The sequence below is a fragment of the Saccopteryx leptura genome, chromosome 7 (genome assembly GCF_036850995.1).
Source record: "Saccopteryx leptura isolate mSacLep1 chromosome 7, mSacLep1_pri_phased_curated, whole genome shotgun sequence".
NCBI lineage: Eukaryota > Metazoa > Chordata > Mammalia > Chiroptera > Emballonuridae > Saccopteryx > Saccopteryx leptura.
Genome location: NC_089509.1, coordinates 117,293,474 through 117,320,771, shown reverse-complemented (window position 1 = coordinate 117,320,771; position 27,298 = coordinate 117,293,474). Strand labels below are relative to the sequence as shown.

General features: G+C 56.5%; 1 protein-coding gene across 1 annotated transcript in view; it reads right to left on the bottom strand.

Moving 5' to 3' along the window:
* The window catches only part of AGAP1 (ArfGAP with GTPase domain, ankyrin repeat and PH domain 1), a 322,164-nt gene that overhangs the window by 119,043 nt on the left and 175,823 nt on the right, over nucleotides 1–27,298 (bottom strand). Inside the window, exons 11-12 of the mRNA XM_066346522.1 lie at nucleotides 19,057–19,161; nucleotides 3,529–3,697 (exon numbers count right to left, since the gene is read on the bottom strand). Coding sequence (XP_066202619.1) covers nucleotides 3,529–3,697; nucleotides 19,057–19,161 — 274 coding nt within the window. The remainder of the gene's footprint in view (nucleotides 1–3,528; nucleotides 3,698–19,056; nucleotides 19,162–27,298) is intronic.

The following is a 27,298-nucleotide window of genomic DNA, read 5'->3' as shown; positions in this document are numbered from 1 at the left end:
ATTAAAGTTGTCGTGTTGGACTTTTTCACAGGAGAAAAACACTTTCTTCTGCACAACAGAGGGAAGGTCACTCTTCCTGGACACCAGCCGATGAGGTCACCTGCATGCTCTGAGAGGGAGCCGCCACCCTGAGTGCGGCATGAGGCCTTCTTCCGCCGGACGTGGTGCCGGCCCCTACAGATGCCACCCCCCCACCTCCGTGTCCTTACCTGGGAGCAGGGAAGAGGGCCGGCCGGCCGCGGCCCCCTGCATGGGGATTTACCTGGCTCTGGGTCAGAGGGATGTGTTGTAGTAAACCGAGGGTGTGACCGTGGATTTCAGCGGTGCCCTGGGCCCCTCCCATTCTCCCAACGACAAGAGTCTTAAAGGGCAGGAATCTGGGCAGTGGGACACTGGCCTTCAGAGGACACAAAGTCACTGCCTGAGCAGAGGCTCGTGACAGAGCCGGCTTCAGGGGACGGGACAGAGGTGACATGACATTCTGGGTTTCCTGCCGGTTATCAAACGTTAGATTTTCTGTAGGACGACAGGGGGCAGTGGAGTAGCCAAGGTCTCAGGCCTGCAGATGAAGAAGCTCACACTCCGTGTCTCAAACGAGCCAGTCTCCCCCCCTGGGCGCCTGCTGGCAGACCCCCCGGCCTCTCGGCCAGCCCAGCCCCGACAATGCCCACCGCCTGGGGTAGAGCTGACCGCCCGCACCAGCCCTGGGTCTCCATGACCAGACGCACCCCAACCATGAGCGGCTGCATTTACCTGCCTGCCGTCTCTCTGCCCCCCAGAGGATGTGATCCTTGAAGGCAGGGAGGACCTCTCAGTCTCCGTGTCCCCGGGGCACACATGAGAAATCCCCTCCACGTCTCCCGACTCGAATAAACTGGGCAGATGTGACTGATGGGGCAGGAGGAGAGCGGAAACCAGCTCCCTGTCAGGCGACTGCCTCGTCCGTACGTCCGGAGGTCAGGGGCTCATTGTCCACAGCACATCCCAAGCCCCATTCCTGGCACAGAACGGTGCTCAGTAGGTATTTTTGAATAAATAAATAAATAAATACAGGATAACGAAAGTATAAATTTTATATTCACGATAAACAAAGTTTGTCTTTTTTTTCCTTGGGCAGTTCTTTTCTCTCTTCTTATCCCACAGAGCTAGTGCACCATCCCAAGAAAGGGAAATTTCACGTATGTCTTGGAAGGAAGGAGGGTCAGCAGCTCATGGGAGACCAGGCAAAATCGCCTGGTCCTCGTTCCGGAGTGACCTGGCGTCTCTGTGAGCAGAAAGCCCTGGTTCACTATGATCTGTAGTACCAGCTGACGTTTGTACGGCACTCTGAGTCTCCCGCCGCTCACACACACATTACGCCCCCTGCCGCTCCACCGGGGACACGCACAGACGAGGCCCGCCCAGCCTGATACGGTGGGGACACAGGGTCAGTAACCTGCCTGACGCCCCTTCGGCATCGAGCAGCGGAGTCCTGGCTCGGGCCCCAAACTCGCGCTCCTTTTTAGTGCTGCTTTCACCAACCAAGGTCGTTTACGCCGTGAACGGTGGGGGTCACCCGTCCCTCTCTGACAGAACTTCCCATTTCACAGAGGGAGAAGGCGGCATCTTTACGAAGCGGAGACCTACGCAGAAACCACCGCAGAACACAAGTTCATCCTGAGAAGATGGGGGTGGGGTGGGGTCGGAGGGAAGAAACCACCGCAGAACACAAGTTCATCCTGAGAAGATGGGGTGGGGGTCGGAGGGAAGAAACCACCGCAGAACACAAGTTCATCCTGAGAAGACGGGGGTGGGGGGGTCGGAGGGAAGAAACCACCGCAGAACACAAGTTCATCCTGAGAAGACGGGGGGGGGGGGGGGTCGGAGGGAAGATACCACCGCAGAACACAAATTCATCCTGAGAAGACGGGGGTGGGGGGGTCGGAGGGAAGATACCACCGCAGAACACAAGTTCATCCTGAGAAGATGGGGTGGGGGTCGGAGGGAAGAAACCACCGCAGAACACAAGTTCATCCTGAGAAGACGGGGGGGGGGGGGGGGGGTCGGAGGGAAGATACCACCGCAGAACACAAGTTCATCCTGAGAAGACGGGGGGGGGGGGGTCGGAGGGAAGATACCACCGCAGAACACAAGTTCATCCTGAGAAGATGGGGTGGGGGTCGGAGGGAAGAAACCACCGCAGAACACAAGTTCATCCTGAGAAGACAGAGGGGGGGGGAGGTCGGAGGGAAGAAGGGGGCTTTCTGCCAGAGAAGGACACGCAGCAGTGCCCCCCGCACTGCCGGGGTTTGCGTGTCGGTGGGCGGGCTCCAGCGGCTCTCCCATCTCTCTGAGACGTAACCACGAAGCTTAGGGCCAGAGCGCCACTGTGCGCGGGGACCCTTAACTGAGCCTCAACCACGACATTCAAATGGTTTCCAATTGCCAGGAACCTCTCAACACGCCTAACGTTCAAAAACAGCAACTTTCTCTGCTGCTGGATGAAGAGGCAAGTTCTCCCTTAAAAAAGAGAATCAAGAAAACCAACACTGGGTTACAAGATGACGTGAAGTGTGACAACTTAGAAAGCCGGGAGAATTTAAGTTTTACCTAAGTCCAACGGTTTCCTTTAAATCTTGACCCAAATGGTCTTTTCACTTTCGAATACTTGGTTACTACCAATCACAATAGTTCATACGAATTCTTGATACTGTAACAATTCAGTCATGATTTTCAGAAGGCCCTTAAATCCTCTCCCCATCCTGTGTAAAAAACCACACCTGCAACGACCCAGCTCTGGGACAACCTCGTGGTCTGGTGTGTGCGAGCCAGCAGTCACGGAACCCACAGTGCGTGTGTGTGGCTGCCGGAGCCACGTGTGAGCCGGCAGTCACGGAACCCATGGTGCGTGTGTGTGGCTCCTGGAACCCATAGTGCGTGTGTGAGGCTGCCGGAGCCACATGCGAGCCGGCAGTCACGGAACCCACAGTGCATGTGTGTGGCTCCTGGAGCCACGTAGGCTGCCGGAGCCATGTGCGAGCCGGCAGTCACGGAACCCACGGTGCGTGTGTGTGGCTCCTGGAGCCACGTAGGCTGCTGGAGCCATGTGCGAGCCGGCAGTCACGGAACCCACAGTGCGTGTGTGTGGCTCCTGGAGCCACGTAGGCTGCCGGAGCCATGTGCGAGCCGGCAGTCACGGAACCCACGGTGCGTGTGTGTGGCTGCTGGAGCCACGTGCAAGCCGGCAGTCACGGAACCCACGGTGCGTGTGTGTGGCTGCTGGAGCCACGTGCGAGCCGGCAGTCACGGAACCCACAGTGCGTGTGTGTGGCTGCTGGAGCCACGTGCGAGCCGGCAGTCACGGAACCCACAGTGTCGAGGGAGGAAGGGATCGCAAACGGAAGAGACGGGGCTCCCAGACTCTGATCGCCCACATCCCAGCGAACATCTCCCCGAACCCAGCAGCTCAGCGGCGTCCTCCTCCCCAGCCGGCACCACCGACCGCGGCCGGCACGCTGGGTTTCTCTGGCGCATCTGCCGTGTGCTTACCTGAATTTGGTGAGATGTGTAAACTGCTCATGTCCTTGGACAGGCCGTTGGTTTTGGGGCTGGAGATGGGTGCGCAGGCTGACGTGGCGCGGGGCGGCCTCTTCCCGGGGACCTTCACGGTGGTTCTCAGGAGGTCGATCTCTTTACCATGCACGTTCTGCATGTAATCCTGTTCAAACATCAAACACCCAAGAGAGATTAAGAAGGAGGCCTCTCACCAGCTGGGACAAGACGTTCTCATTAGACACTGAGGACTGGGACCCCCACGCCCTCTCCCCTGGGGCAAGGGCTTCAAAAACAACGAGGGCTCGATCTGCCTAGTACCGGTGGCTTCACCGTCATATGCACAGAGCTCAGCCTCGAGGCCTGAGCTCACCTGGGCCCTGGAAATACCAGCAGACAAGGCCGACGCTCATCAGGGGGGCTGGTCCCACTGGACCCAACAAGGGTGGACATGACACCGCATTGTTTCAACTGCTGCTTGTTACACGGCCGGCTCACTGGAAACCTGGCTCTCCCTGGACGTCTGACGTACAATTCCATGGAGTGGGAACTATTTTGCAATGACCTTTCTGTCTCAGATGGCAATGCCATCAAACATCTAGATAAAGATGGAAGCGATCTAGAAGAAGAACCCATCCATGCGGATTTACTGCAAATAATTAGTAAGTTCAGGTCAAGGCCATCTGCAAAGGGCTGCCAAACACACCAGCGTGCGGACCACGAGGGACCCAGGGCGGTCGGAAAAGCGGGCTGTTTGCTCATCACTGCCGACCAACAGCCAACCGAGCAGAGAGCAGGCAGTTCTGGAAGCCAAGTGCCCACAGGGAGACCCAGCCTGTGGGAGGAGGCTCAGCCAAGGGGTACCGAGGATGCTTCAGGGGCCCGGAGAGGGCCCGGGAGCCCAGAGAAGACTCCCAGGGGCTACCGGGAAGTAGGCTGCCGACCGCTGGGACCCGGGACGCTGTCCACATCCCAGCAAGTGAAGGGCCAAGGAGCAGCCTCCGGTTTATCAACAGGCGGGCTGTTGGCTGATAGGGAGTGCTACAGACAGGATCCAAGGTACAAAATGCCAACGCAGGGAGGACCCCGGACGTGGGGCCTAGGGTCAGAGTGTGAAGGAGCTGTCCTCTCTCTGCAGGGCCAGCCCCAGGCGTCCGGAGAGGACACCAAGCCCTGCAGGGCCAGCCCCAGGCGTCCGGAGAGGACACCAAGCCCTGCAGGGCCAGCCCCAGGCGTCCAGAGAGGACACCGAGCCCCACACCCCAAGCAGTGTGAGCAGGGGCTGCCTGTAGCCAGCCGAGCCGCCGGAGCCCGTGGAGGGGTCCTCCGCTGAGGAGGGGGGGCAGGAGGAGACTCTCCGGCACGTGGAGCCGTGGTCACGACGGGGGAGACGCTCGGATGGAGAGGACGGAACCCTGGAGGACTGCCAGGCACCAGCCCCGGAGCAGAGATGCTGCAGGGTCCCCAGGACAGACCCGTGATGGCCGGGGCCAGGAGGAACACGGGACAGAACGGAGAGGGTCACAGCCGCAACCACAGTGGGCGAACTCCGCAGAGCTCTCCGGAGGGCCGGGCCTTCGTCAGTGGTGTCAGCTGTGACTACCCCAGGGCTGGCCGGGCCGTGCGTTTCAGCTCCTAGGGGCGGCTTGGGGAAGGTCACCCCAACGTCCACAGGGCAGGCTGGTGGCCGGGGTGGAGGGTGAGCCACGGCCATCTCGGAGGAGAGGCGTGGGTTTGGGGCAGGGGAGGCTGTGTCCAGCTGGGTACAGACCCAAGGCTTCACATGGAACTCCAGATGCTTGGAAAACTCCCCCCAAATATAACTGACTATAAAAAAACCTGTGGTTTTTGAAAGGATGTGGACCGAAGACATAAAGAAAGTTATTATCATTAAATCAGACCACAGGACGGGCAGACTGGGAGGAAAAACACAGGTGGACTCATGACCAGGCTCGGGGCATTGAGGATGACAATGAGAAGTCACACACAAAGAAGAGTGTGACCTTTGGTCAGTGCAGGGCTAAGGGTCAAGGTCATTACAAAAAAGGTCATTCTCGAGCATCTTTCGTTGGCTTCCATTAATGTCTCGCCAATAAACAAACAAACAAACCAAAAACCCACCAAAAAAAAATGCAAAACCAAGTTTCAAAACTGAAACTAAGGCTGGGAACAGTAATGACTTTCCTTCTTGCATAGCTAGCCACTCCCTTAAAAATATCAACTTGGTGCATAACTTTTTTCTCTAATGCCGATTCTTAACAAATTAAAATACAATAACAGGAGTGTAATTGAGCATTTATTGCTTATGGGTTCTAAAATGAGGCTAATCAGAGAGTGACTAAGACTCAGCGTGGGCTCTTTTAATGGGCACGTTTTCACACACAATAACCAGGACATTTTACTTAAAATTATTATAGAAATCCACCGAGTGCCCGCTCTGTTTTGGGTTTGAGCATGCTGAAAAATAAAAAAACGCATTTATCTCCGACTCCGCGTGGGCCGGGAGTGGGGTTTTGGGGGGGGGGTCTGTTCTCCTGCGTGAGTTACTCAGGCGCTGAAACTTCACAAGAACTAGCTGTTAAAAAAAAAAAATCAAAAAAATCTCCAGAATATACATTTGGCCATTTTTATAGTTCAAGCCACTCCAGTTTTTAAAAACTTTACAAAAGGCACGTCCTGCGCCATGAAAGCCTTTTCAGGAAGCGCCGCGGAAACGGGCTGTAAGGCGAGTCTGTGGCTCCCACCTTCTCCCACGACGGGCGGAGGACACCCGAGTCTCCCGGCTCTAAAAAGAGCTGGTTCTTTTCATCTCTCGGGGGCCCCCGGTAGAGGAGGAATTAGAGCTACAACCACTACACCATGTCACCCTCTCAGAAGTGGGCTGCGCGGCCTGATGGCGGGGAGGGACCTCCCTGGGTAAAATAAAGACGGCAAGCTCGATTTTGATATGCAAATGCCGCGGAGACTACCCAGCTCCCGGTTCCTTGTAGAAAATGCTGATCGAAGATAAAAGGGGAAAAGAAAAAAAAAAAAAAACACCCTTTAACAAGGCATGAGGGTAATTCAAAGCCAAGTACTTTTAAACAGCACTTAACAAGTCCCGGGGGCCCCTCAAGAGCCAGGCCCCCCAGAGGTGCCATCCCCTGCCCCTCAACAGCTTGAAAAAGTAGTAATTGCGAACCTATTTGCATTTTTCTTCTCAAGTTGTCCATGTTCCTGGCAGTGGAGGACGTCTCTCCAAGCCTGGCGCTGGAGCAAAGGGACCCAGTCCAGAGGCGAATGGCTCCGCACGCCGTACCGCCCCCCCCTCGCGCCGGCTCCGCACCTTCGCCAACCCCTTGTTTTTTTGCATCTCGCTCCTAATTATGTTGCATCTATTGCCGTACACTTAATTAGCTGCATTAATGTGATTTCTTTTCACATAGTCAAGCAATTAAGAGCTATGATTGAGTTTCATTCAATTAGCCTCAACAAACATGCTAATTGATGTCCCAGATGCAAATGAGGTGCAAGGAGAGAAGCCTGCTTGTGCACTAGCACTGAGGAGACCCAGCGCTTTCCCCGGCCCTGCCGCCGTCTGTGGGGCGGCCCCCTCCCGCCCGAGAGGGGCTGTGCCGCCCTTAGCGTGTCAGCACACCGGGTCCCCCGACACGGAGCATTAACTGACTGGCTGCAGAACAACGTTGTCCTAAAACCTCTCACAGTTACGAGTTACCAGGACTGGGAGACTGTCAGGTGGGTGACGCTGGTCCCGCAAGGAGATGGCACAAAGTCTGCATCAAAATACTGCCCGAGGCTGCTTAAGCACACACGCACACACTCACACTCACACACACACATGCACACGCGTGCGCGCGCGCACACACACACACGCACACACGCACACGTGCGGAAGGCGCGCCTGGCCTGTCTTGGTGACCCCAGAGCCCTCTGCGCGGGTGAGGACCTATACCGTTCTCAGTAAATGGGGACTTCATCTTAGTCAGCTCTGGGGCCCATGGCACTTGAAGTTTGAGCTCGGAACACAGCCATCCATCAACAGTCCCTAAAAATACTCTTACTGTATTGATTCGCACTGCCTCCCGCCTGGACGTTACCTTTGGCTGTCTGGTGAAAGATGGTTTGATGTGTTCGGAGGGGCATCAGAAAGCAGTTAACAAGACCTCCAAGCTAAACTGGACCACCCAGACGGGGGTGGGGTGGGGTGGGTTCGGCGTCTCGATGTCCAGACGTGCTCTGAACACCCACTCTTGTCAGAGACGCAGGACGCAACCCACATCAGTCTGGTTTTACCTGTACCTTTTTTTTTTAAGTATTAAGACGTTTCGTAATTAAACAACGGGGAAAAAGTAATAGACATCTCTGTCCCTGTTAGGGAGGTCTTCCCCCAAACAATTCTGGTTTCCACCCGTCCGTCAGCGGTGGGAGATTTAATATCTTACGTTCATCTGTAACATTTTGTCTCAGTTAGATAACTTGGGACACACTGATCTTTGCTTTGGTCTTTTTTTGGCCCTGGTCAGTCTCATTGGGCTCTTCCTCTCGCCATTATCTGGCTCAGCAGTCCTCAAACTGTGGTCCTGGACACCCTAGCGGGAGGCGGTGGGAAACATCACAAGTTCAGGACTATTTTTAAAACAATTCCAAGACGCTGCCTGCCTTTTCCACTGTGCTGAGATTTGCTTTGATGCAAAATTTCAACACTTCAAATGATTTCAGCGTAAAGGCAATGGATGAGGGAATCAGACATGGGCCCCTTAGCACCGGTCAAGGCAGCGACACCAGTGCCACACTCTCCAAATACACACAGAACAGTTTCCCTTCAAACTGCTCTTAAGAACCGCCCCCTCCAAAAACAACAACAACATTGAAAACAACAACAACAAAGAACTCAGCTCTTGAGCACACATCTTGCAAAATCTCTGGTGGTGATCTGCAGCCCGTTTGAGTTGCAAGCTGAACTAGCCACTTTCTGCTGGGATGACATATTTTACTTAAAACAAAGACTGTGTCAGACTTTTAATTATTCAGTCTTTTTTTTTTAAAGGATTTATGTCATTTTTTATTTATTCATTTTTATTAGAGAGAGAGGGGAGAGAGAGAGAGAGAGGGGGAAAGATAGAGAGAGAACAGGGGGAGGAGCAGGAAGCATCAACTCCCATATGTGCCTTGACCAGGCAAGCCCAGGGTTTTTTGTTTTTGTTTTTTTTTTCCTTTTTTTTTCTTTTCTTTCATTTTTCTGAAGCTGGAAACAGGGAGAGACAGTCAGACAGACTCCCGCATGCGCCCGACCGGGATCCACCCGGCACGCCCACCAGGGGGCGACGCTCTGCCCACCAGGGGGCGATGCTCTGCCCATTCTGGGCGTCACCATGTTGCAACCAGAGCCACCCTAGTGCCTGAGGCAGAGGCCACAGAGCCATCCCCAGTGCCCGGGCCATCTTTGCTCCAATGGAGCCTTGGCTGCGGGAGGGGAAGAGAGAGACAGAGAGGAAAGCGCGGCGGAGGGGTGGAGAAGCAAATGGGCGCTTCTCCTGTGTGCCCTGGCCGGGAATTGAACCCGGGTCCTCCGCACGCTAGGCCGACGCTCTACCGCTGCGCCACCACAGGTCAGGCTAATTATTCAGTCTTGAGTACGTGCAGATTCTTTCTCTTTTTTTAATATTTGACTTACTGAATTTATGGGGGCTGTGGGGGGGGGAACAAGAAGCATCAGTATCTACTCATAGTCACTTCACTTTAGCTGCTCACTGCTTGCTTCTCTGATGTGCCTTGATCGGGCAAGCCCAGGGTTTTGAACCGGCGACCTCAGCGTTCCAGGTCAACACTTTAATATCCACGGCGCCACCCCAGGTCGGGCTGGCAGATACTTTCTGGAAAACAGTCTTTGTGGCCAATGATAAAAATTTGAGCTTTCCCATGACAGTAAGAATTTTCTAAACCTGCAGGTCTCACCCTACGTGTGACACCTTCCGGGTGCTTGGAGCCTTTTCCGACGAGCTCGGTGGTGACGTGCGGGTGATTTTGGTGGCACGAGGCGACGAAACGTGTCGCCACGTGGAAGCCCGTGTACCCCGGTTAAACAGCGGCCCTGACGTGACTGACGCGTGGAGGAAAGCCACTGCAGGGCAGGACGGGTCCAGGAGAGGTGTGGTGACACCGCCCCCAGGCCACACGGCATCCCTAAGCTTTCGGACACTGTCACACGTTGAGGGTCGGTGTCGTATCCAAGAAGAACGTCCACAGTGACCTGAAATGGCGTGTCATACACTCTTCCCATTTTTTTTTCCTTTTTCTTAAAGAAAGAAGACGGAGACGAGAACATCAATCAGTTCCTGGATGGGCCCCGACCGGGGATCGAACCAGCTCTGCACTTTGGGAAGATGCTCACTCCTCCCATTTCTAACAAAACGTCTGTGTCAGGCCAGAGTTTCTTCAGACACTGTCACCAAAACAACACGTCACCAGGGACCAAAGCAGCAGCAGCAGCAGAGGCGGCAACCCGGCCGTCTCGCACCAGACCGGACATCCGAGGGCTTCAAAACGAAAGTGTCGAAACGGTGCCGTTCTTCTCAGGATGTTCTTTCCTCGTAAAAACCTTATTCACGGAACAACGTTACATCATGGACGGTTTAATATCGTTACTGTAAATGAATTAAACTAATATTTCAAGTTGTTCTCGGTTTTAGTGGCGAATGTGATCAGTATCAGTAGGTTTCCGCCACAGAAACAGAAGCTCTTTCCCGGGTTCCGCAGCTTTTAGGAGAGAAGGGGTCCCCGAGGCCGGCAGGTTTGAGAACCCCTGGGGCCACCGGAGGGTCACAGAGCAGCCACAGCTTTGAGGGGACAACTCTGGGCACACGAGCTGGACCTGAGTGGGCAAACCAGGAACGGTCAGTCGGTCCTCAGACCCGACTTCCCCCGGAGACAAGACAGTGACTCCTAACTCCCTATCTTCACTGCACTTCATGACCGTCCAGGTCCCAAGATGACACAGTTGAGGGTGTCAGTTCTATTACTACAAACCCTTACTTCTGGGCTCAAAAAAGAAAAAAAAAGTCCATAAGAGCAGCTATTGTTGGACGCACCGCCCTTCCCACACTCCATCTAGTACCGTTTTCAGAGGACACGGATCTGCAAAGACACACCTAATGCCGCCCCGTCAGAGGGACCAGGCACACGGCCAGGCCCAGCGTTGACGAGTCATAAACGACAGCCCCCTACACGGTCATGGTCACAGGGGAGAGTGACGCCTAACGCCACGACGGGAACGGAGCAGAACTCTGAAAACCCCTCCGGCCGCATCCTTTCAGATGACGTATGTCCAAGAAAATAACAATAACAATGAATAAAGACAACTCCTCCTCTCTGCAACGGACCGCCGTCTCGACGACGAGGCAGGGGCCGCTTCCGGCCGAGTGAGAAACCACCGCGTTTGCGTTTCCCAAAGCCGGACGACAGTCCCAGAGCTGCCCTTCCGGAGCGGGCTCCCGGCCAGCCTTCCTGACCCGCCTTTGGGGAACACACGTCAGGGTGATGTGTGGCCACCCCAGGAAGGAGGGGTCGGGCCAACGGCACATCTCACGGGACACAGACCGGATTCTTCGGTTAGCAGGCGCTTTATGGGGCCCCGTAAGAGACGTGGCGAGAGGCGGCCGGCGAAGCTTCCCGGGGGGGTCCGTGGGCAGGCTGCACGTGGGACGGAGCGTTCAGACCCCACAGCCGGGGCAAGTCCCTCCAAAACCATGTGCTTCCTACATCGTGGGCGGAAGTCCAAGTGTAGCCCGGTGGGGGTGGGGGGCGGGGTAATGGTTGTTATAAACATCAGTCAACACAGCAGGAAATTCCTAACTGAATTATGAATACACCTTTTGCTTCTTGACGGTAACTGTCTTGATCGACCTAGTGTACTGCCCTGTCCACGGCAGGAAGGGTTTTTCTCACTTTAGGTTCAACTGACTGTTACCAGTTCTCGTCTGCGCGTGTCCACACCCAGCCTGCACAAAACGAGTGCGTAGGGTACGAGATACGGCTTCCTGTCTTCTCGGTCACCTTGGACCCCTCCCCAGGGCGGGCGTGAGCCAACTTCAGGGCCGTGAGCAGCCAGGATCCGGCATCCTTCCTGGGCTCTGTGACTGTGTCACTCATTAGACGGGGCTCGAAACCACCGGACCGGTAGTTGGATCTTGGAGGTTTTGAGTTGTGCAGGAATCGCCACCAGAAGGCTAATGACCCCGAGTCTCATCTGACGCTCTTCAAAACCCGCGATTCTCGGGATGAGTCTGCTAGAACACGCAGCACTGAAGAAGACGGGTTTTTAAGACGGGGAGGGCGCACATCCGTCCTCCAGAGCGCTGACGATCGCGAGGTCTTTCTTCCACCGTGGGGCGCAGCTCACGGGAACAGGGGAACGCCCACTGCAGCTCCTGCCCGTCACAGAAACGTAAATGCTCCTCCTCGTGTTTAAACCTTCGCTGGGCCTGTCAGAAGTCTTACTGTTTACTTCCCTGCCCCCACGTGTCGCTCTGATAGGCGGTACCCCGTTTCCCCAACGCTACTGCCCGCCAAAGAGGTCCAAGGTAATGGAATCCCATTCGTTTCCAACGAACAGCGGTCGACTCGCTGAGCGAGAGAAGGTTCTGGTTTCCCAAACTCGATCAGTCAGCCAGGAGAAGTCACGGCCAGCTTCTTCTAGGCCTGGGGCCTGCCCTCCATCCCTCGGGACCCAAGCACCCAGGGGCACAGTACTTCATCATCCCAGGGTCCCCCATGTCCACATCTTTTAAAAAGAGGGACCACACCCATCCCGGCCTCTTTGGGGGACCGTTGTGAGGGCGCATGGTGATCATATATGAAGTGGGCGGAAGGTCTCCAAGCCCGCAGCAGACGTTAGCTCTGGTGGCTCTCGTCCCCTCCAAGTACGGAGGTGGCTGCCCTCTGACCTCACGTGGGCGTTTCCCCAAGGGAGGGGAGAAGTTCTGACAGGAAAAAGCCACGGAGACAGGGTGCGTGTGCGCGTGCGTGTGTGTCCGTGTGTGCATGCGTGTGTCCTGCAAAGCTATTTCTCACTTCAAAGTATAGAGTAAAAAAATATTGTACTCTGTCGATGTCTGACATTCCCCCCCCCTTTTTTTTCTTTTTTTTCTTTTTTGGTGGGGGAGGCAACGACGATGGCAGTCAGACATTTTTATTGCAAAGCGCCGTCTGGAAAAGATGCAAAACAAAATTGCTGAAATGCAAGGGGAGAAAGCACGAGGTGGGGGGGCGGGTTGCGGGAAACAAAAGGCCCCCTTCCCTTTGCTTACGGAGTTCAAAAGCAGAACCGGCAGCGCCCCGCAGCAAATGGGAAGCCGCACTAATTTTAAAGCCATAAAGCGCCATCCAGTGCCCTGCAGGGCAGGGCCACGCTGCAGCTCCCGGCACCTAAATAAGACACGGTTCATTTACTCGGCAGCTTAGCCTAATGTAATCATCAGCGGATTTTCGCCCAGAGTTGTAACAGGCAAATAGCCGCCCGAGGAGGCGGCCCTCCCAGCCACCGAGGGGGCCGCCGCCAGACGGCTGTTGATTAGAAAATTTTTCAGTTTTGACAAGTCCTTTAATGAACATAAATCGCACCTTGATTGGTTTCCATTCGGGGCCACGGGCGCAGACACACACCTGAGAAGAGGGGTCTCTCCGACCCCCACCGCGCCCCCACCCCACTTCCTCGCGAGAGGCCTCAGCGCAATTTACCGGCGATCGGGTTCCGCGCGGTGGCAGAGAGGGAGATACTTATAAAACACAATGAGGAGATGCAACTTCTGAGCCGAGGAGTGGAGGCCCGGTCCCATTCTGCACCCCCTCCCCTCCCCACCCCTCCCCTCCCCACCCTGGCCGTGTCCGGGCTCTCCCACTGAGTTCTCGGGAGGGGCTGTCGGGGGAGAAAACGGATGGTTCTGACTGATCTACCTTCTGCAAGCATCTCCAGCCACAATTAGTAACACTCAGAAGACCAAAGATAATAATAATAATAATAATAGTAACACAAAGGAAAACAAAATGATACCAACTGGCAACAAAGAAGAAATACCACACAAATAAAAGACAGTGTCCCGTCAACTCTGCTAGAAGCTTGAGGACTCAAATCCACAAGCTACAAGGTTACATCAACATGTTTACAGTTACACACACACACACACACACACACACACACACACACACACACGTATACTTCATTTTTTTATTTTAATTCAGAAAAGCAAGAGGGAAGAATTTTTCAATGTAGAAAAAAATAGAAGTCTAAGCTCTTTGGCTGTTTAATTGACACAGAGGGACAGGAAGGCTTCATTTTTTTTTTTCCTGTCTGGTCTCACCGAGACACCTCGCAAGCACTGTGGCCCTTTTCTTGGTAAATCCTAAACACTTCCCAAATCCCAGTGGCTACAGAAAGTAAACCAGGGATTCCTAGGGTAGAAATACGACCTTGATAGAGAATCTTAACTATTTGGCGGATGTGTAAGAACAGGTCTGAGCTTTGCAGTAGCTGTTTTATCTAACAGAAGTGGTAGAGATCAATACGGATACCACCATGGCAGTACGCTCCCCGGGGGCTGAGTACTGATATATGGGAGAGGCCACTGACACTCTGAAACTGGTGGGCTCAAGGCCAGAATGACGTCCGTGTTCACCCAAAGCTCAGGCAGGGACAGCCCCCCTCCACTCTCACCCCCATGCCTCCAGCCAACAAGGCCCTCAGCAAACACAGGAACACCCCATGTGAGCAGGGCGGGTGGGTGTTTTCATTCTTCTTTTTTTTGTGGGAGGGGGTTTGTTTTCATTCAAATGGGTTCTGGACCACCATGCAGGTTATTAAACCTCCATAATCCTCTACGTCCACGGCCCGATCCTGCTCATGTCCCGGCGGTCTCTCTCGATCGGGGCCCTGCTTACAGACGGTCATCTCCTCGTCCTAGTTTTTATACTAAAACCTCCGGCTCCCGAGAGGTATTTGCACACCCACGTTCACTGCAGCGGGGAGGAGGAAGCCAGCCAGCCACACGTCCCCCGGCAGAGGGACGGATAAACAAAAGCTGGTCTGTCCGCACAGCGGGGTGCCGTTCAGCCTTCAAGAGGCCGGAAATCCTGAGCCAGGCTAACACCTGGTGACACCTGGACAAGCCAGTGCCGGGAGGACGCACGCTCCATGGTTCCCACTCATACTGGGCGCTCTCGGAGTCACGCCACAGAGACAGCACGTAGAAGGGTGGGAGCCAGGGGCTGGGGGTGGGGAGAAGGAAGGTTCTGGAGAACGGCTGAGCAACGGTGGGCATAGACGTCGCACTCCTGAAGGGACGCTTAAACGTGGTCTTGGGGCTCAACTTAAAACATAAAATTGTATATTATGGTTATTTGGTCACAATTTAAAAGAAAAAAAAACACAAAAAACCAACCAACAAATAAAAACACCATCGACCTTAAGCCCCCCTCCCACCTGGAGGGCTTCTCTTCCTACAATGGGCGTCACCAGGTGAAATAACCAGAACAAGAGGAAGATGGCTACTCAGGGCACGGTGGGTGGGCTTTGGGACGCCTGCCGGGCCGGCAGGCAGGGTGCCGCCCTGGTGGAGATACCCAGACACGCGCGCGGGTCTGAAAGTTCAGGGGAGGCAGGCTTTGGGAAACCGCCTCGGGAAGTGTGACTTGCAAAGTCTTCCTGGATGAGTCCCCAGGGAGGGGAAAGGTGGAGGCCAAGGTAGAGGAGGGAAGTCACCCCAGCAATCACAGCGCTCCGCAGAGCCACCTCCAGGCCGCCAGGACAGAGATGGGGCGGCGGCAGGAGTGGAAATCATACCCGCAGGTGCCACACCGGGGCCCCCTCTGCCTGCACAGCAGGAGGAATTCCCCAGAGACGGGCTGAGGAGCACCTGGGACCGGGTAGGAAGGCAGGGAGGCCTCTGACGGGAGGTGGGGGTGGGGGATGCCGACTTGGGAGGCCACTGAGGTCCGGCACTCCTTGAGCGCTTTCTCCGCAGAAAACAAATGAAAAGCTAGTTCTGCTGCCCACAGCTCTGTGGGTCCAAGTGTGGGCCTGCACCTCCTTCTCGCGGGGCGTTCGTTTCTGCAGACGCCTCCGTTCCAGCCCCACGAAGCCGTTGTTGATTCCTCACGCTGCTGACGTTTGGTTTGTTTTTTGTTGTTGCTTTTTTTTATTTCTTTCACGTGAACAAACTCAGGGTCCTCCTCACAAAAACGTCTGGACTCTGCCCACACATGAGCCCTGGACGCCTCCTCTTGGCACAAACCAAAGACCCCCGCCAATGACCCAGCACAGAAGAGACCCTCTCCTGGCACCCGTCAAGAGAACAGACCCGACTCACTGTCCCCCCACCTTTCCTCCAAAGCTCGGCGGTGACAACAGAGTCGGCGGAGGTGACAACAGGACCCTGCCATCTCTCCGCGCTCGAGCAAGTCCAGTCGCTCCTGGTTGAGCCACGCCTGTCGGGGGCTATGTCCCTGCACTGGTGACTTCAGTTCCCAGGACCCTGGCGCGGACAGACCTGCACTTGGCGATGGCCCTGGCTCTGGCTCGCCACGCCATTATGCAACCAAGCCGTACCCTGCTTCTCTCCCGTGTGCCAATAATATCCGTGCACACATCCAAAAAAAAAGAAAGAAAAAAGAAAAAGACCAGACACCAGGTTATCACAAGACCAAGTCTGTGTGGGAGGATTTTTGAAGACCTAATTGTGATGACATAATCCAGAGGTTGGGATGAAAAGGAGGCGTTAGGCTCCTGCCGGAGCTGTCTGGTACACACTGTTGTCCCCCTTTTCCCCTGGTCACCCATGAGGACTCTGCTCTCTGACCAGTCGGGGGAGAGGCAGTGCAGGGGCAGGACCCCGAGAGGACCCCCACGGCCACGGGGCTCCGAGGGGCAGGACCCCGAGAGGACCCCCACGGCCACAGGGCTCCGAGGGGCAGGACCCCGAGAGGACCCCCACGGCCACAGGGCTCCGAGGGGCAGGACCCCGAGAAGACCCCCACGGCCACGGGGCTCCGGTGGGCAGGACCCCGAGAAGACCCCCACGGCCACGGGGCTCCGAGGGGCAGGACCCCGAGAGGACCCCCACGGCCACGGGGCTCCGAGGGGCAGGACCCCGAGAGGACCCCCACGGCCACGGGGCTCCGGTGGGCAGGACCCCGAGAGGACCCCCACGGCCACGGGGCTCCGAGGGGCAGGACCCCGAGAAGACCCCCACGGCCACGGGGCTCCGAGGGGCAGGACCCCGAGCGGACCCCCACGGCCACGGGGCTCCGGTGGGCAGGACCCCGAGAGGACCCCCACGGCCACGGGGCTCCGGTGGGCAGGACCCCGAGCAGACCCCCATGGCCACGGGGCTCCGAGGAGCAGGAACTGGGCGCCGGGGGCTGGGGACCGGGATGGCAGCCTGGTCTCGGGCGGGCCTCGTGGGGCTGGTGTTGTGTCTCTGACGTGGAGGCTACCCGGAGAAGCAACCTGGCTCAAGACCCTAGATAACCCAAAATAAACCCAGCACAAAGGGATTTCCTCAGTACAGCCAAGGACCGACACCAGGGAGGTGTTCCCATCAACATCAGAAACATGTCTGGACACCCCAAAGTCCTGGTTTCTAACATGGCTCTGGAATGGGGGGCACACACCCAGCATGGTGCCGCCTGTTACCTACTGTGCTGATATTAACTTATACATGAATATGTATACATACATGTATGTATGTTATATATGTGTATATGCATATAAACATACACTATATGATGTGTCTGTTTTTAGAAATCATGTTATTAATGTTGAGTTTTAGAGAGAGAGAATCATCAGCTCATTGCTCCACTTACTCATGCATTCATTGGCTGATTCTTTTATATGAACCCTGACCCGGGATCCATCCTGCAACCTGGGCACCTCGAGATGATGCTCTGACCAACTGAGCTGCCCGGCCGGGGCCTATCCTTCACTTTTTAGCGTAAATGCTCACGGGGGTGCAGTGGGGAAAGCTCCCCGATACGTCACCAGAGGAGATAAAACACATTCTTCCCAGGGAGTCGGCAACTCAGCCCCAGAGCCATCAAAGCCAGCCCCGGACAGCTCCGGACAGGAGGGCGGCTGCGTGGGAGGAGTCTGTCCGAGGGAAACGCATGTGGGCACAGACGCAGACAGACGACGTGGACTAGTCACTCAGCATAAACAACTCAGAGTAAATGTATTTGCCCAGCGTCCCTTTTGGAGAGAGTGTTCCATCCACCTGGGCATGTCTGCATGAGACGGAGCTTCTGCAGCCGCTGAGGACGGCAGCATGCAACTCCACTGACCTGCTGGCCTGGGACGGGGCCCAGGGCCCATCGTCACCTGGGAGCGGGGGCCACCGGCAGCCCCCGCAGGTGAGCGCACGCTGTGGACAGAGGAGCACCCCCCCCCCCGAAAGCCTGGCAGCCACGCTCTCCAGGTGGTATTATGGGGGTGACTTTCACTTTCTTTGAAACATTTATTCCTAACATCTTGTCTGTAACTCTGGAGTTTTCAAAGAATTTAAATTTTTAAGTGAAAAGCTTAACACAACGGGGCAGCTAACACGATCTATTTGAATCAAGACAATATCCGTGGAAGATTCACGGAATGCGTTGCCATGGAGCGCACGCCCCATCTTCAGGCTTCGTCAGCACGCGTTCTAAAAAAACTCGCCATGGGTGGAATGCCTGCACCCCCCCCCCCCATAAGAGGATTAATTCTGATTTTCATCGATTTTCTATCAACCACCAATGTCACAGATTTTATTCACACACAGAGAAAAGCCCCTCTCGCCGGACGAGCTGGCACATGCTCCGATATATCTGGCGAGAAAAACCGAGTCACGGATGCCCTGGACTGGTTTCTGCCCCCAGCTGCTCAGCTGCGGATCCAGGTCCCGGGTCCCCCACGTGACCGCGTCCCTAAACCGAGTCACGGGTGCACTGGACTGGTTTCTGTCCCCAGCCGCTCAGCTGTGGATCCGGGTCCCGGGTCCCCCACGCGACCGCGTCCCTAAACCGAGTCACGGATGCACTGGACTGATTTCTGCCCCCAGCCGCTCAGCTGCAGATCTGGGTTCTGGGTCCCGGGTCCCCCACGCGGCCGCGTCCCTAGATAGGTTTCCCGGTAGATGGTCGCTTCCCTCCTTTGCTCTCTCACTCCCGGCCCCTGCGCTGTGTACTCTGATTTACCACGCCACTCTGTCTGTGCCTTCTACGGAAATTCCCCGTAGCATTCATGAGAGGGCCACCAATCAGATCAACCGCTGGGGGGGGGGGGGGCGAGGAAGAGAAAGACACCGGGTCCAACAGCCTGTGAGGGGCAGAGTATTCACCTTGGGATGGAGCAGGAGAGCAAATCGGGCACGAGGGGCCCCGGAGACAAGGGCCCGATGCCTGCTGTGAGCACCCTCCCCCCAGCCCCCCGCCCCCCGCCCCCGCATGCAGACTACACCCTGAGAGGGCCGTGCCTGCCATGTGGTCCACGGGGGCGATACTCACGTGCAGACTGGGGTGATAGGTCAGCACGCCGTTGTCACACAGGGTGACGTACTTCTTCTTCCACTCTTTATTGAGCGACTTGCCACTTCGTTTCAGCAGCATGCCCTGCGAGGAAGAAGGAGCGGGAGACAGGTGAGTGACGTCTCGCTTCTCCAGAGGTCGGCACACAGGTCATTCAAACAAATGTGTCTTTTGTTTTAAACTTTCATTTTAACTTTGTCATCTTAAATGCAAATCACACTTAGTTTTAGGCTGGTCATTCAGTTTCCTCCTCTTTTATATACAATGTATATACATACATACATATATTCAGCCAGTTTCCTTTGGTGGATGCCAGTGTGGAACTTGATTTGGTAATACTGTATCCTAACAGATAGTTTACTAACCACCCGTGATGTACAACATGGTACCTTTCCTACATAAGCACACATGGTACGCCCATAGGTACGTGAGAAAAAAGAAAGGAAACTTATTTCTCCTTTTCTAAAAAAAAAAAAAGACATCAATTGTATTCTTTATTTACCTCACGCTATTTGCAACTGAGAGTATTTCATTTGAGCTTATTAAAAGTGAAATTTCCTTTGCACATGCAGTGGATGAACTATGTATAATTTACTTAAATCCATTTTACTGAAACCGTGTTAATGGCTTCCTGAAAAGCATTGCCAACTTCGAAACCCACACACACAACCGAAGCACGCCTCCTCCCACCGTCCTTAGACGACCGATGAGAATCCGTTCTTGCTGTAACTACCAATTCCCCGCAAACCTTCGGACCTTTCCTGGGCCGAGGAGCCCGCTGGCCGGCACCGAGCCCTGCCAGGCCCACGGCCCTGACCTGGCACTTTCTTTTCCCGTCGGGGCTCACGCCTGCCCCGCCCTGCCCAGGCCATGTCAGCTGGAGCTCTCAACTCGGGACCCTTCTACCTCCCGTCCGCGTAAACCGAAGGGCCCTCCTTCCTTGCTGTCTGTTGACAGACTCCCGGGATCCTAACTGCCACCAAGAAAGCCCGAGACTGGAGCTCGCTTGCTCGCCCGACGGAGGCGGAAGGGAAGCCCTAGGTCTGGAACGGGGTTCTCTACCCGGAAGAAGGGGACGCGCCCTTGAGTGCCCTTGGGAGCTGCCCCGCTTCCAGTGACCTTCTAATCCCGTGACACTGCCCCCCTCCACCGGGAACTACAGCACAGAGGGAAGGGGGGAACCAAGGAAGCATTTTTATGTGACAATGAAGTTCCAATTCCAGTTCATCACCAATATTGTGACAATACTGGGTTTTTTGTCTGTTTGTTTTTTATACCAAATGCCACGAAAAGAATGGATCACGAGGCAGCCGAGGCCTCTCATCACCATTTAAACACTTGTTTCTGGGGGGAAATATTTCAGTCACCGTGGTGTCACCGGTAGCTGAGAGCTGCAATGCAGGCCTCTCCTGCCGCCCACCAGGCCTCCGAGGAAGGGGGCTGGCTGGCTGGCACGGCCATGAGCAAACCCCACACCCACTCCTCTCCTCTCCCCAGAGAGGGCCAGAAAGACTCGCTTCCTCAGGGATAAAGGGGAACATTCCAACCAGGGGGTGACATGAAGAGGTGACGTCAGTGGGGAGCTAAAGCAGGCTGCTTTGTTCTGGCGCCAGGAGGACACATTTTCTTGGTGAAAGTCCAAATCTTTAGATTTTTTTTTTTTTATTCAGTGAGAAGAGGGGAGGCAGAGAGACAGACTCCCGCATGCACCCCGACCAGGATCCACCTGGCATGCCCACTAGGGGGCGATGCTTTGCCCATCCAGGGCACTGCTCTGTTGCTCAGCACCTGAGGCGGAGGCCATGGAGCCATCCTCAGTGCCAGGGGCCAACTCGCTACAATCGAGACATGGCTGCAGGAGGAGAGGAAGGGAGGGAGGAAGAGGGAGAGGGAGAGAGAGAGAGAGAGAGAAGCGAGAGGGGGAGGAGAGGGGAGAGTAGCAGATAGGCACTTCTCCTGTGTGCCCTGATTGGGAATTGAACCCGGGACAACCATACTCTGGGCTGAGGCTCTACCACTGCGCCAACCAGCCAGGGTTAGACAGTCCAAATCATGACTGTCCTAAATAAGTTCTATGGTTTCCCAGCAAGAGTCATGTTGATGACATGTCCTCTTCAAATTCTGCAAACGTCAGCGGGGCCCGAAGGACACCTGGCATTCTAGGGGCCGCGTTTCTGTATGCCAGCCTCGGACCCACTGTGTTTGTTACCCAGCCCATCCCAGTCCCCAGGAAGACTGTGGAGACGGAGCCTCAGCCACCCTGTCCCCCACGTCACCGCTGTTCCAAGTCCACGTGCCCTGTCCCCCACGTCTCCGCTGTTCCCAAGTCCACGTGCCCTGTCCCCCACGTCTCCGCTGTTCCCAAGTCCACGTGCCCTGTCCCCCACGTCACCACTGTTCCCAAGTCCACGTGCCCTGTCCCCCACGTCACCGCTGTCCCCAAGTCCACGGGCCCTGTCCCCCACGTCACCGCTGTTCCCAAGTCCACGGGCCCTGTCCCCCACGTCACCACTGTTCCCAAGTCCACGTGCCCTGTCCCCCACGTCACCGCTGTTCCCAAGTCCACGGGCCCTGCCCCCACGTCTCCGCTGTCCCCAAGTCCACGTGCCCTGTCCCCCACGTCACTGCTGTTCCCAAGTCCACGTGCCCTGTCCCCCACGTCACCGCTGTTCCCAAGTCCACGTGCCCTGTCCCCCACGTCTCCGCTGTCCCCAAGTCCACGGGCCCTGTCCCCCACGTCACCGCTGTCCCCAAGTCCACGGGCCCTGCCCCCACGTCTCCGCTGTCCCCAAGTCCATGTGCCCTGTCCCCCACGTCACCGCTGTTCCCAAGTCCACGTGCCCTGTCCCCCACGTCACCGCTGTCCCCAAGTCCACGGGCCCTGTCCCCCACGTCTCCGCTGTCCCCAAGTCCACGTGCCCTGTCCCCCACGTCACCGCTGTCCCCAAGTCCACGTGCCCTGTCCCCCACGTCACCGCTGTCCCCAAGTCCACGGGCCCTGTCCCCCACGTCACCGCTGTTCCCAAGTCCACGGGCCCTGTCCCCCACGTCACTGCTGTTCCCAAGTCCACGGGCCCTGTCCCCCACGTCACCGCTGTTCCCAAGTCCATGTGCCCTGTCCCCCATGTCACCGCTGTTCCCAAGTCCACGGGCCCTGTCCCCCACGTCACCGCTGTTCCCAAGTCCACGGGCCCTGTCCCCCACGTCACCGCTGTTCCCAAGTCCACGGGCCCAGCCACCAGCCTGTGGAGGAGTCGGACCAGGTGAGACACACTCCTCCTCCGGTGGCCCGAGTGCTAACACATGTTGACCTGTTTCTAAGTGTGTCATGCTCCCTCTCTCACTTGCCCCCAATAAGCGACAGGTCAGGGTGGCAGGGTTATGATGGCTCCTTGTCACAGACAGCCGAGCCACACAGGTAAGTAAAGTCAGCTGACGGGAAGCACTGGGCCCAGCCGTCCTGCCCTCATCATTCACCGGGCTGCTCGGTCCTAAGGACAATGACCACAGTGGGTCCCCGCCTCAGCCTGGCCTGAAGCCTTCAGTCCTGACCCGCCAGCTCCTCCTTTGGGAGCACAGATACCAACCCCCAAGGGCTCAGGATCCTGGCAAGTCCTGCCAGCCCAATGCCCGCCTGTGCGGGGACAGCGAGAGGACAGAGAAGCATCATCTCACACGGACACACCCCGTGACACCCACTGAGAACCGCCAGGAGTGGGGTGAGCAGGGCCGCTGTGAACCGGAGGAGGCAGGACCCGCGTCACGGGTGGGGTATTTCAGCTCGGACACGACGGCGTCACCTGTTCCCGTGGGTGCGCCCTGGATGTGCGGGGCGGTGACTCCGGGGGAAGCAGCGGGTGACTCTGTGTCTGTGTCACCGTTTCCTGACGACCCATGAGAAGGAGGGAAGACGGCGGCTTCTCACTTTACAGTCCTGGCCACGGAGCGCACCCTGTCTGCGCGTACGACAGGTCAAGCGAGCGAGTCTGCAGGCCGGAGGTGGGCAGGCGGGTGGGCACTGTTTATGCCCTCTGGCCGAGAGTCACCAGAAGCCGGGAGCGGGGACGGAAGGCGCTGGGCGGGCACTGTTTGTGCCCTCTGGCCGAGAGTCACCAGAAGCCAGGAGCAGGACGGAAGGCGCTGGGCGGGCACTGTTTGTGCCCTCTGGCCGAGAGTCACCAGAAGCCGGGAGCGGGGACGGAAGGTGCTGGGCGGGCACTGTTTGTGCCCTCTGGCCGAGAGTCACCAGAAGCCGGGAGCGGGGACGGAAGGCGCTGGGCGGGCACTGTTTGTGCCCTCTGGCCGAGAGTCACCAGAAGCCAGGAGCGGGGACGGAAGGCGCTGGACCTCCCACAGCTGGGCCACCTGGGCCCTCCATCCTAGTCACCTACAACAGCCACCGACAGACCCCAGCTTCCCCAGGGCCGTCCCGACCGAGAGCGCCGCGGACTGTGGAGAGAACGCAACCGCTCCGACCTCAGAAGCCTCTTCCGCACGCGCACGTGTGAACCTTCCAAACGGGGGAGCCGACCCAGGACGCAGAGCTAGCAGATGCATCCCGCCTCCCCGTCAACAACAGAGGGAGCCCGTTCCGAAAAGCCCGGGCGACAGAGCTCTCTCCTCGGCGGCCTGGCTGGGGCTTCTGGAGTGGCAGGCGAGCAGGACTTTTGTCACCAGAGGTTCAAGTGGCAACTCAGGACACTGCTTTCTGTAGGTGAAAACACGCCCTCTTTTGCTTTTGCGTTCTTTTCTCCTTTCTGCCTCAATTAATTCTGAACACTGATTTTTAAGACAATCTCTCCCAAGGGAGAGTCCCTATAATATCAGAGCCGCAAGGAGACATCTGGGGAGAAACCGTTTCATCCTGATGCTCAGACTGGTATTTCCGCATGACCCTCGCCCGGTTTCACCCAGTCCTGGCTCGGGCGACCCTGGGTCAGGGAGCCGGTGGCCCAGGACAGCTTGAGTGCCCGAGCAGGGGTCCGCCGCCCTCCGGGAGTGAGCCTGGTCTGTACCCCGGGAGCCGCACTGAGAGTGCAGCGTCTCCCCAACACGTCCTTACCCTCAGGGACCAAGGAGACGCCATGCTACGCAGCCACCCAGGCCAGCCTCTCCTTAGTCCCAGACTCTCCCCAAAGCAAAAGGTTCCTGGTCTCTGCCACCGTGACGTGACACTCTCCTCTGCACCCGGGACCCCCCCACCCCGAGTGCGGAGGGGAGGGAGTGAAGCCATCACCCCCTTCCTTGGGACACATTTCTACCGAGGCAGCCGGAACAGGTCCACAGGTCCTCACCGCAAGGGGGCGAGACCCCCCACACCAAGCTTTTGTCCTTCCGCACTCACAGGCTTTCTACTCGAAGAACCGAGAAAACGGAAAGCCCTAAAAATAGCTCATTGTCAACTCTGAACGGCTACGAAGCCATGATCCCACTGGTCAGGAGATGACAGAGGCCAGAAGGCTCTTTGCCCGAGACCCGGGGCGGGCAGCTCCCCTCAGCGAGCGGAAATGGCCCTTCTGATTCTAAGTCTCTCTGATCCCGCGTGACCCTGGGCAGAGCCGCACGGCAGCATGTCAGAGCACATCCTCAGCCTGTCCCTCAGACGCCACTTTGGGACACGCGTGGCCCCGTCTCCTGCTTCAGACGGTTCCTCGCTGACCGGCCATCACAATGGAGACATCAATTATAGTCGGGGCTTTGTCTGACTGTCACGGGCACTCACACATCTATTTTCTTTAAAAAGTATTTCAAAACAAGAGGGAGCTCATTGTGAGCCAGGGGCTGCTGTCTACGAGCCTGAAGTATTAACCCACGGCGAGCCTACGGAGGACGTGATGGTGATGGCTAGGGTCACCCCCATTTTACAGACGGGGCCGCTGAGGCTCAGAGAGCGTGTGTAACCTCCCCAGCGTGCACCACCGGCTGGGTACCGGTCTCGGGGAGCTCCCAGTGCCCCGTGAGCTGAGGTCTTCGTGCCCCTGTGTAGACCATCCCACACTGACATGGAAATGCCCAGGCGCACTGGAACCAACAACAACAACAAAACTAGCCCGAGTGAGGCTGTCGCACTGGGTGCAGACCCTCAGAGATCCCCTGGCTTCCGCTGGGGGAGCTCTGACCAAGAAGGGATGCTGTGCTCTGTCCGTGGTCCTGAACCACCAAGCTAGGAGAGTGACGCTGCCCGCACTGGGTTCAGACCCTCAGAGATCCCCCGGCTTCCACTGAGCGAGCTCTGACCAAGAAGGGATGCTGTGCTCTGTCCGTGGTCCTGAACCACCAAGCTAGGAGAGTGACGCTGCCCGCACTGGGTTCAGACCCTCAGAGATCCCCCGGCTTCCGCTGAGCGAGCTCTGACCAAGAAGGGATGCTGTGCTCTGTCCGTGGTCCTGAACCACCAAGCTAGGAGAGTAAAACGGTTTTCTCCATTCAGTACGTTCTCGACCCTTAGGCAGCCATAGCTGAGAAAAAACAGACCAGCCTCCTGTGCGTCTGTAACAAAAGTCAAAACCATGTGGCTGGCACAGGCGTGGAACCAGGCAGCTGGCCGAGGAGGCTGGACGGACAGGGACGAAACCCGAGGTCGGAGACGGGGCCTGAGTCGTGCCCCGGCCGGCAGAATGACCTCAGACCCGGGCCCGGGGGGAGCACGCGCCTGGCTAAGGAGACTCCGGGGCAGGCTGGCTGCTGGCTCTGAGACTCTGGAGAGGAGGGCGTGTTCAAGCAGGCTGAGAAAAGGCACTTCCAATCAGAGCCTTTCGGGACTGGGCCCCCGAGAGAAAGGAGCTTCTCACCCCCAGCTTCTGCCGGCGGGAAACTCTCCGAGTGAGAACTGGCCTCAGCACGAAGACCAAATCCAGGCGGTGTCAGCAGATGTGATCTCAGAACACAGACCCGCCACCAAGGACTGGTGGTCGAACTCACCTCAAGAACTTTGCAGACGGAAGGAGGGTCTCACGGACCCTTCCAATCAGAGGAGGTTCGTGGGTTTAGACATAAGGAGCTGCGGACTGGGTCTTGTCTAAAGGAATGGATGGTCATTTGATACAAGGGGCACCCAGAAGATTTTTTTTTTTTTAAATTTAGAAATTAAATGTCATGGGGTGACATTGGTCAATCAGGGGACAAAGGTTTCCGGTGAACAGCTCTAGAGCATCTGATCTGGTGACTGCCCTGTGCGCAGAGACTGGAAAGAGAGAGACTCTGAGGTCTCGGACACAGAACTGTCACCGACCTGCTGGCATCAAACATGTGAGCAAAGGATGGATGCAGGACACGCCAGCCCTAGCGCATCTCGGGGAGCGGACACGAGCTGTCCCCAGCGTGCCTGGCCCGAACTCCTAACCCACAGAACCCTGGGAAATCACGAAATGGTTATTCTGAACCACGAGGGTCCGGGCTAATCGCCCGCAACAGGAAACCACCGCAGAAGCGTCGTGGACTAGACTCGTCACACCGGAGCGGGGCCCCCTCTGTGCGTCACCTCCTCCCTCCACACCGCTCTCTAAGGGTTAACATCTTTCGGTTGATCACCCAGCAAGAGACTTGGGGCTCTGGGCCGGCTCAACCACTACTCTCCTCTGTCACTTGGAAATGGTGAGTGTGGAGCTAACTGCTACCCCCTAATTTACTGATGCACCCGAAAGTGGGTGACTTCAATGATCGACGACCCAAATATCAGATTCCAGGCAGGCACGTCCCCCCTCCCTTTTTTTTTTTTGCATGAGGAACTTTTCCTAATGGGCAGAGCAAAGAGCAGAACTGTCTCCTGGCTGTGGTCTCCTTATTAGTCATGTGCTTTCCTCGCCCAAGTCCCAAAGGGTCACGGGGAGCCAAAAGCAATGTGAAGTGTACAAGCTTTAAATAACTTACAAAGTTAATGTAATGAATGTAAGTGCAACCTGAAATCCATCACTCAGGGCTTGCTGCAGCCCCAAGCTGTGATAAAACACCACTCATAAATTTATATTAAAAGTCCGCTCGATAGCAATTATTTACCAACAACGACTTACTGGCTGCTCAGGGGACTGGGAACCGGGAACTGGAGACGGGGCTGGGGGGGGGGGGTGTCTTTACCAGTCAAATCTGTCTTTGTTTCGAGTTGGAGGGGCAGGTGGCGTTGGCATCTGCTGGCACAGAGATCGGCATGACATGGGGAGGGGTAGGGAGGTTGGGTTGGGGGCATTTAATGGCCAGCGTCCCCCGTGGAAGGGAGACAGGACGG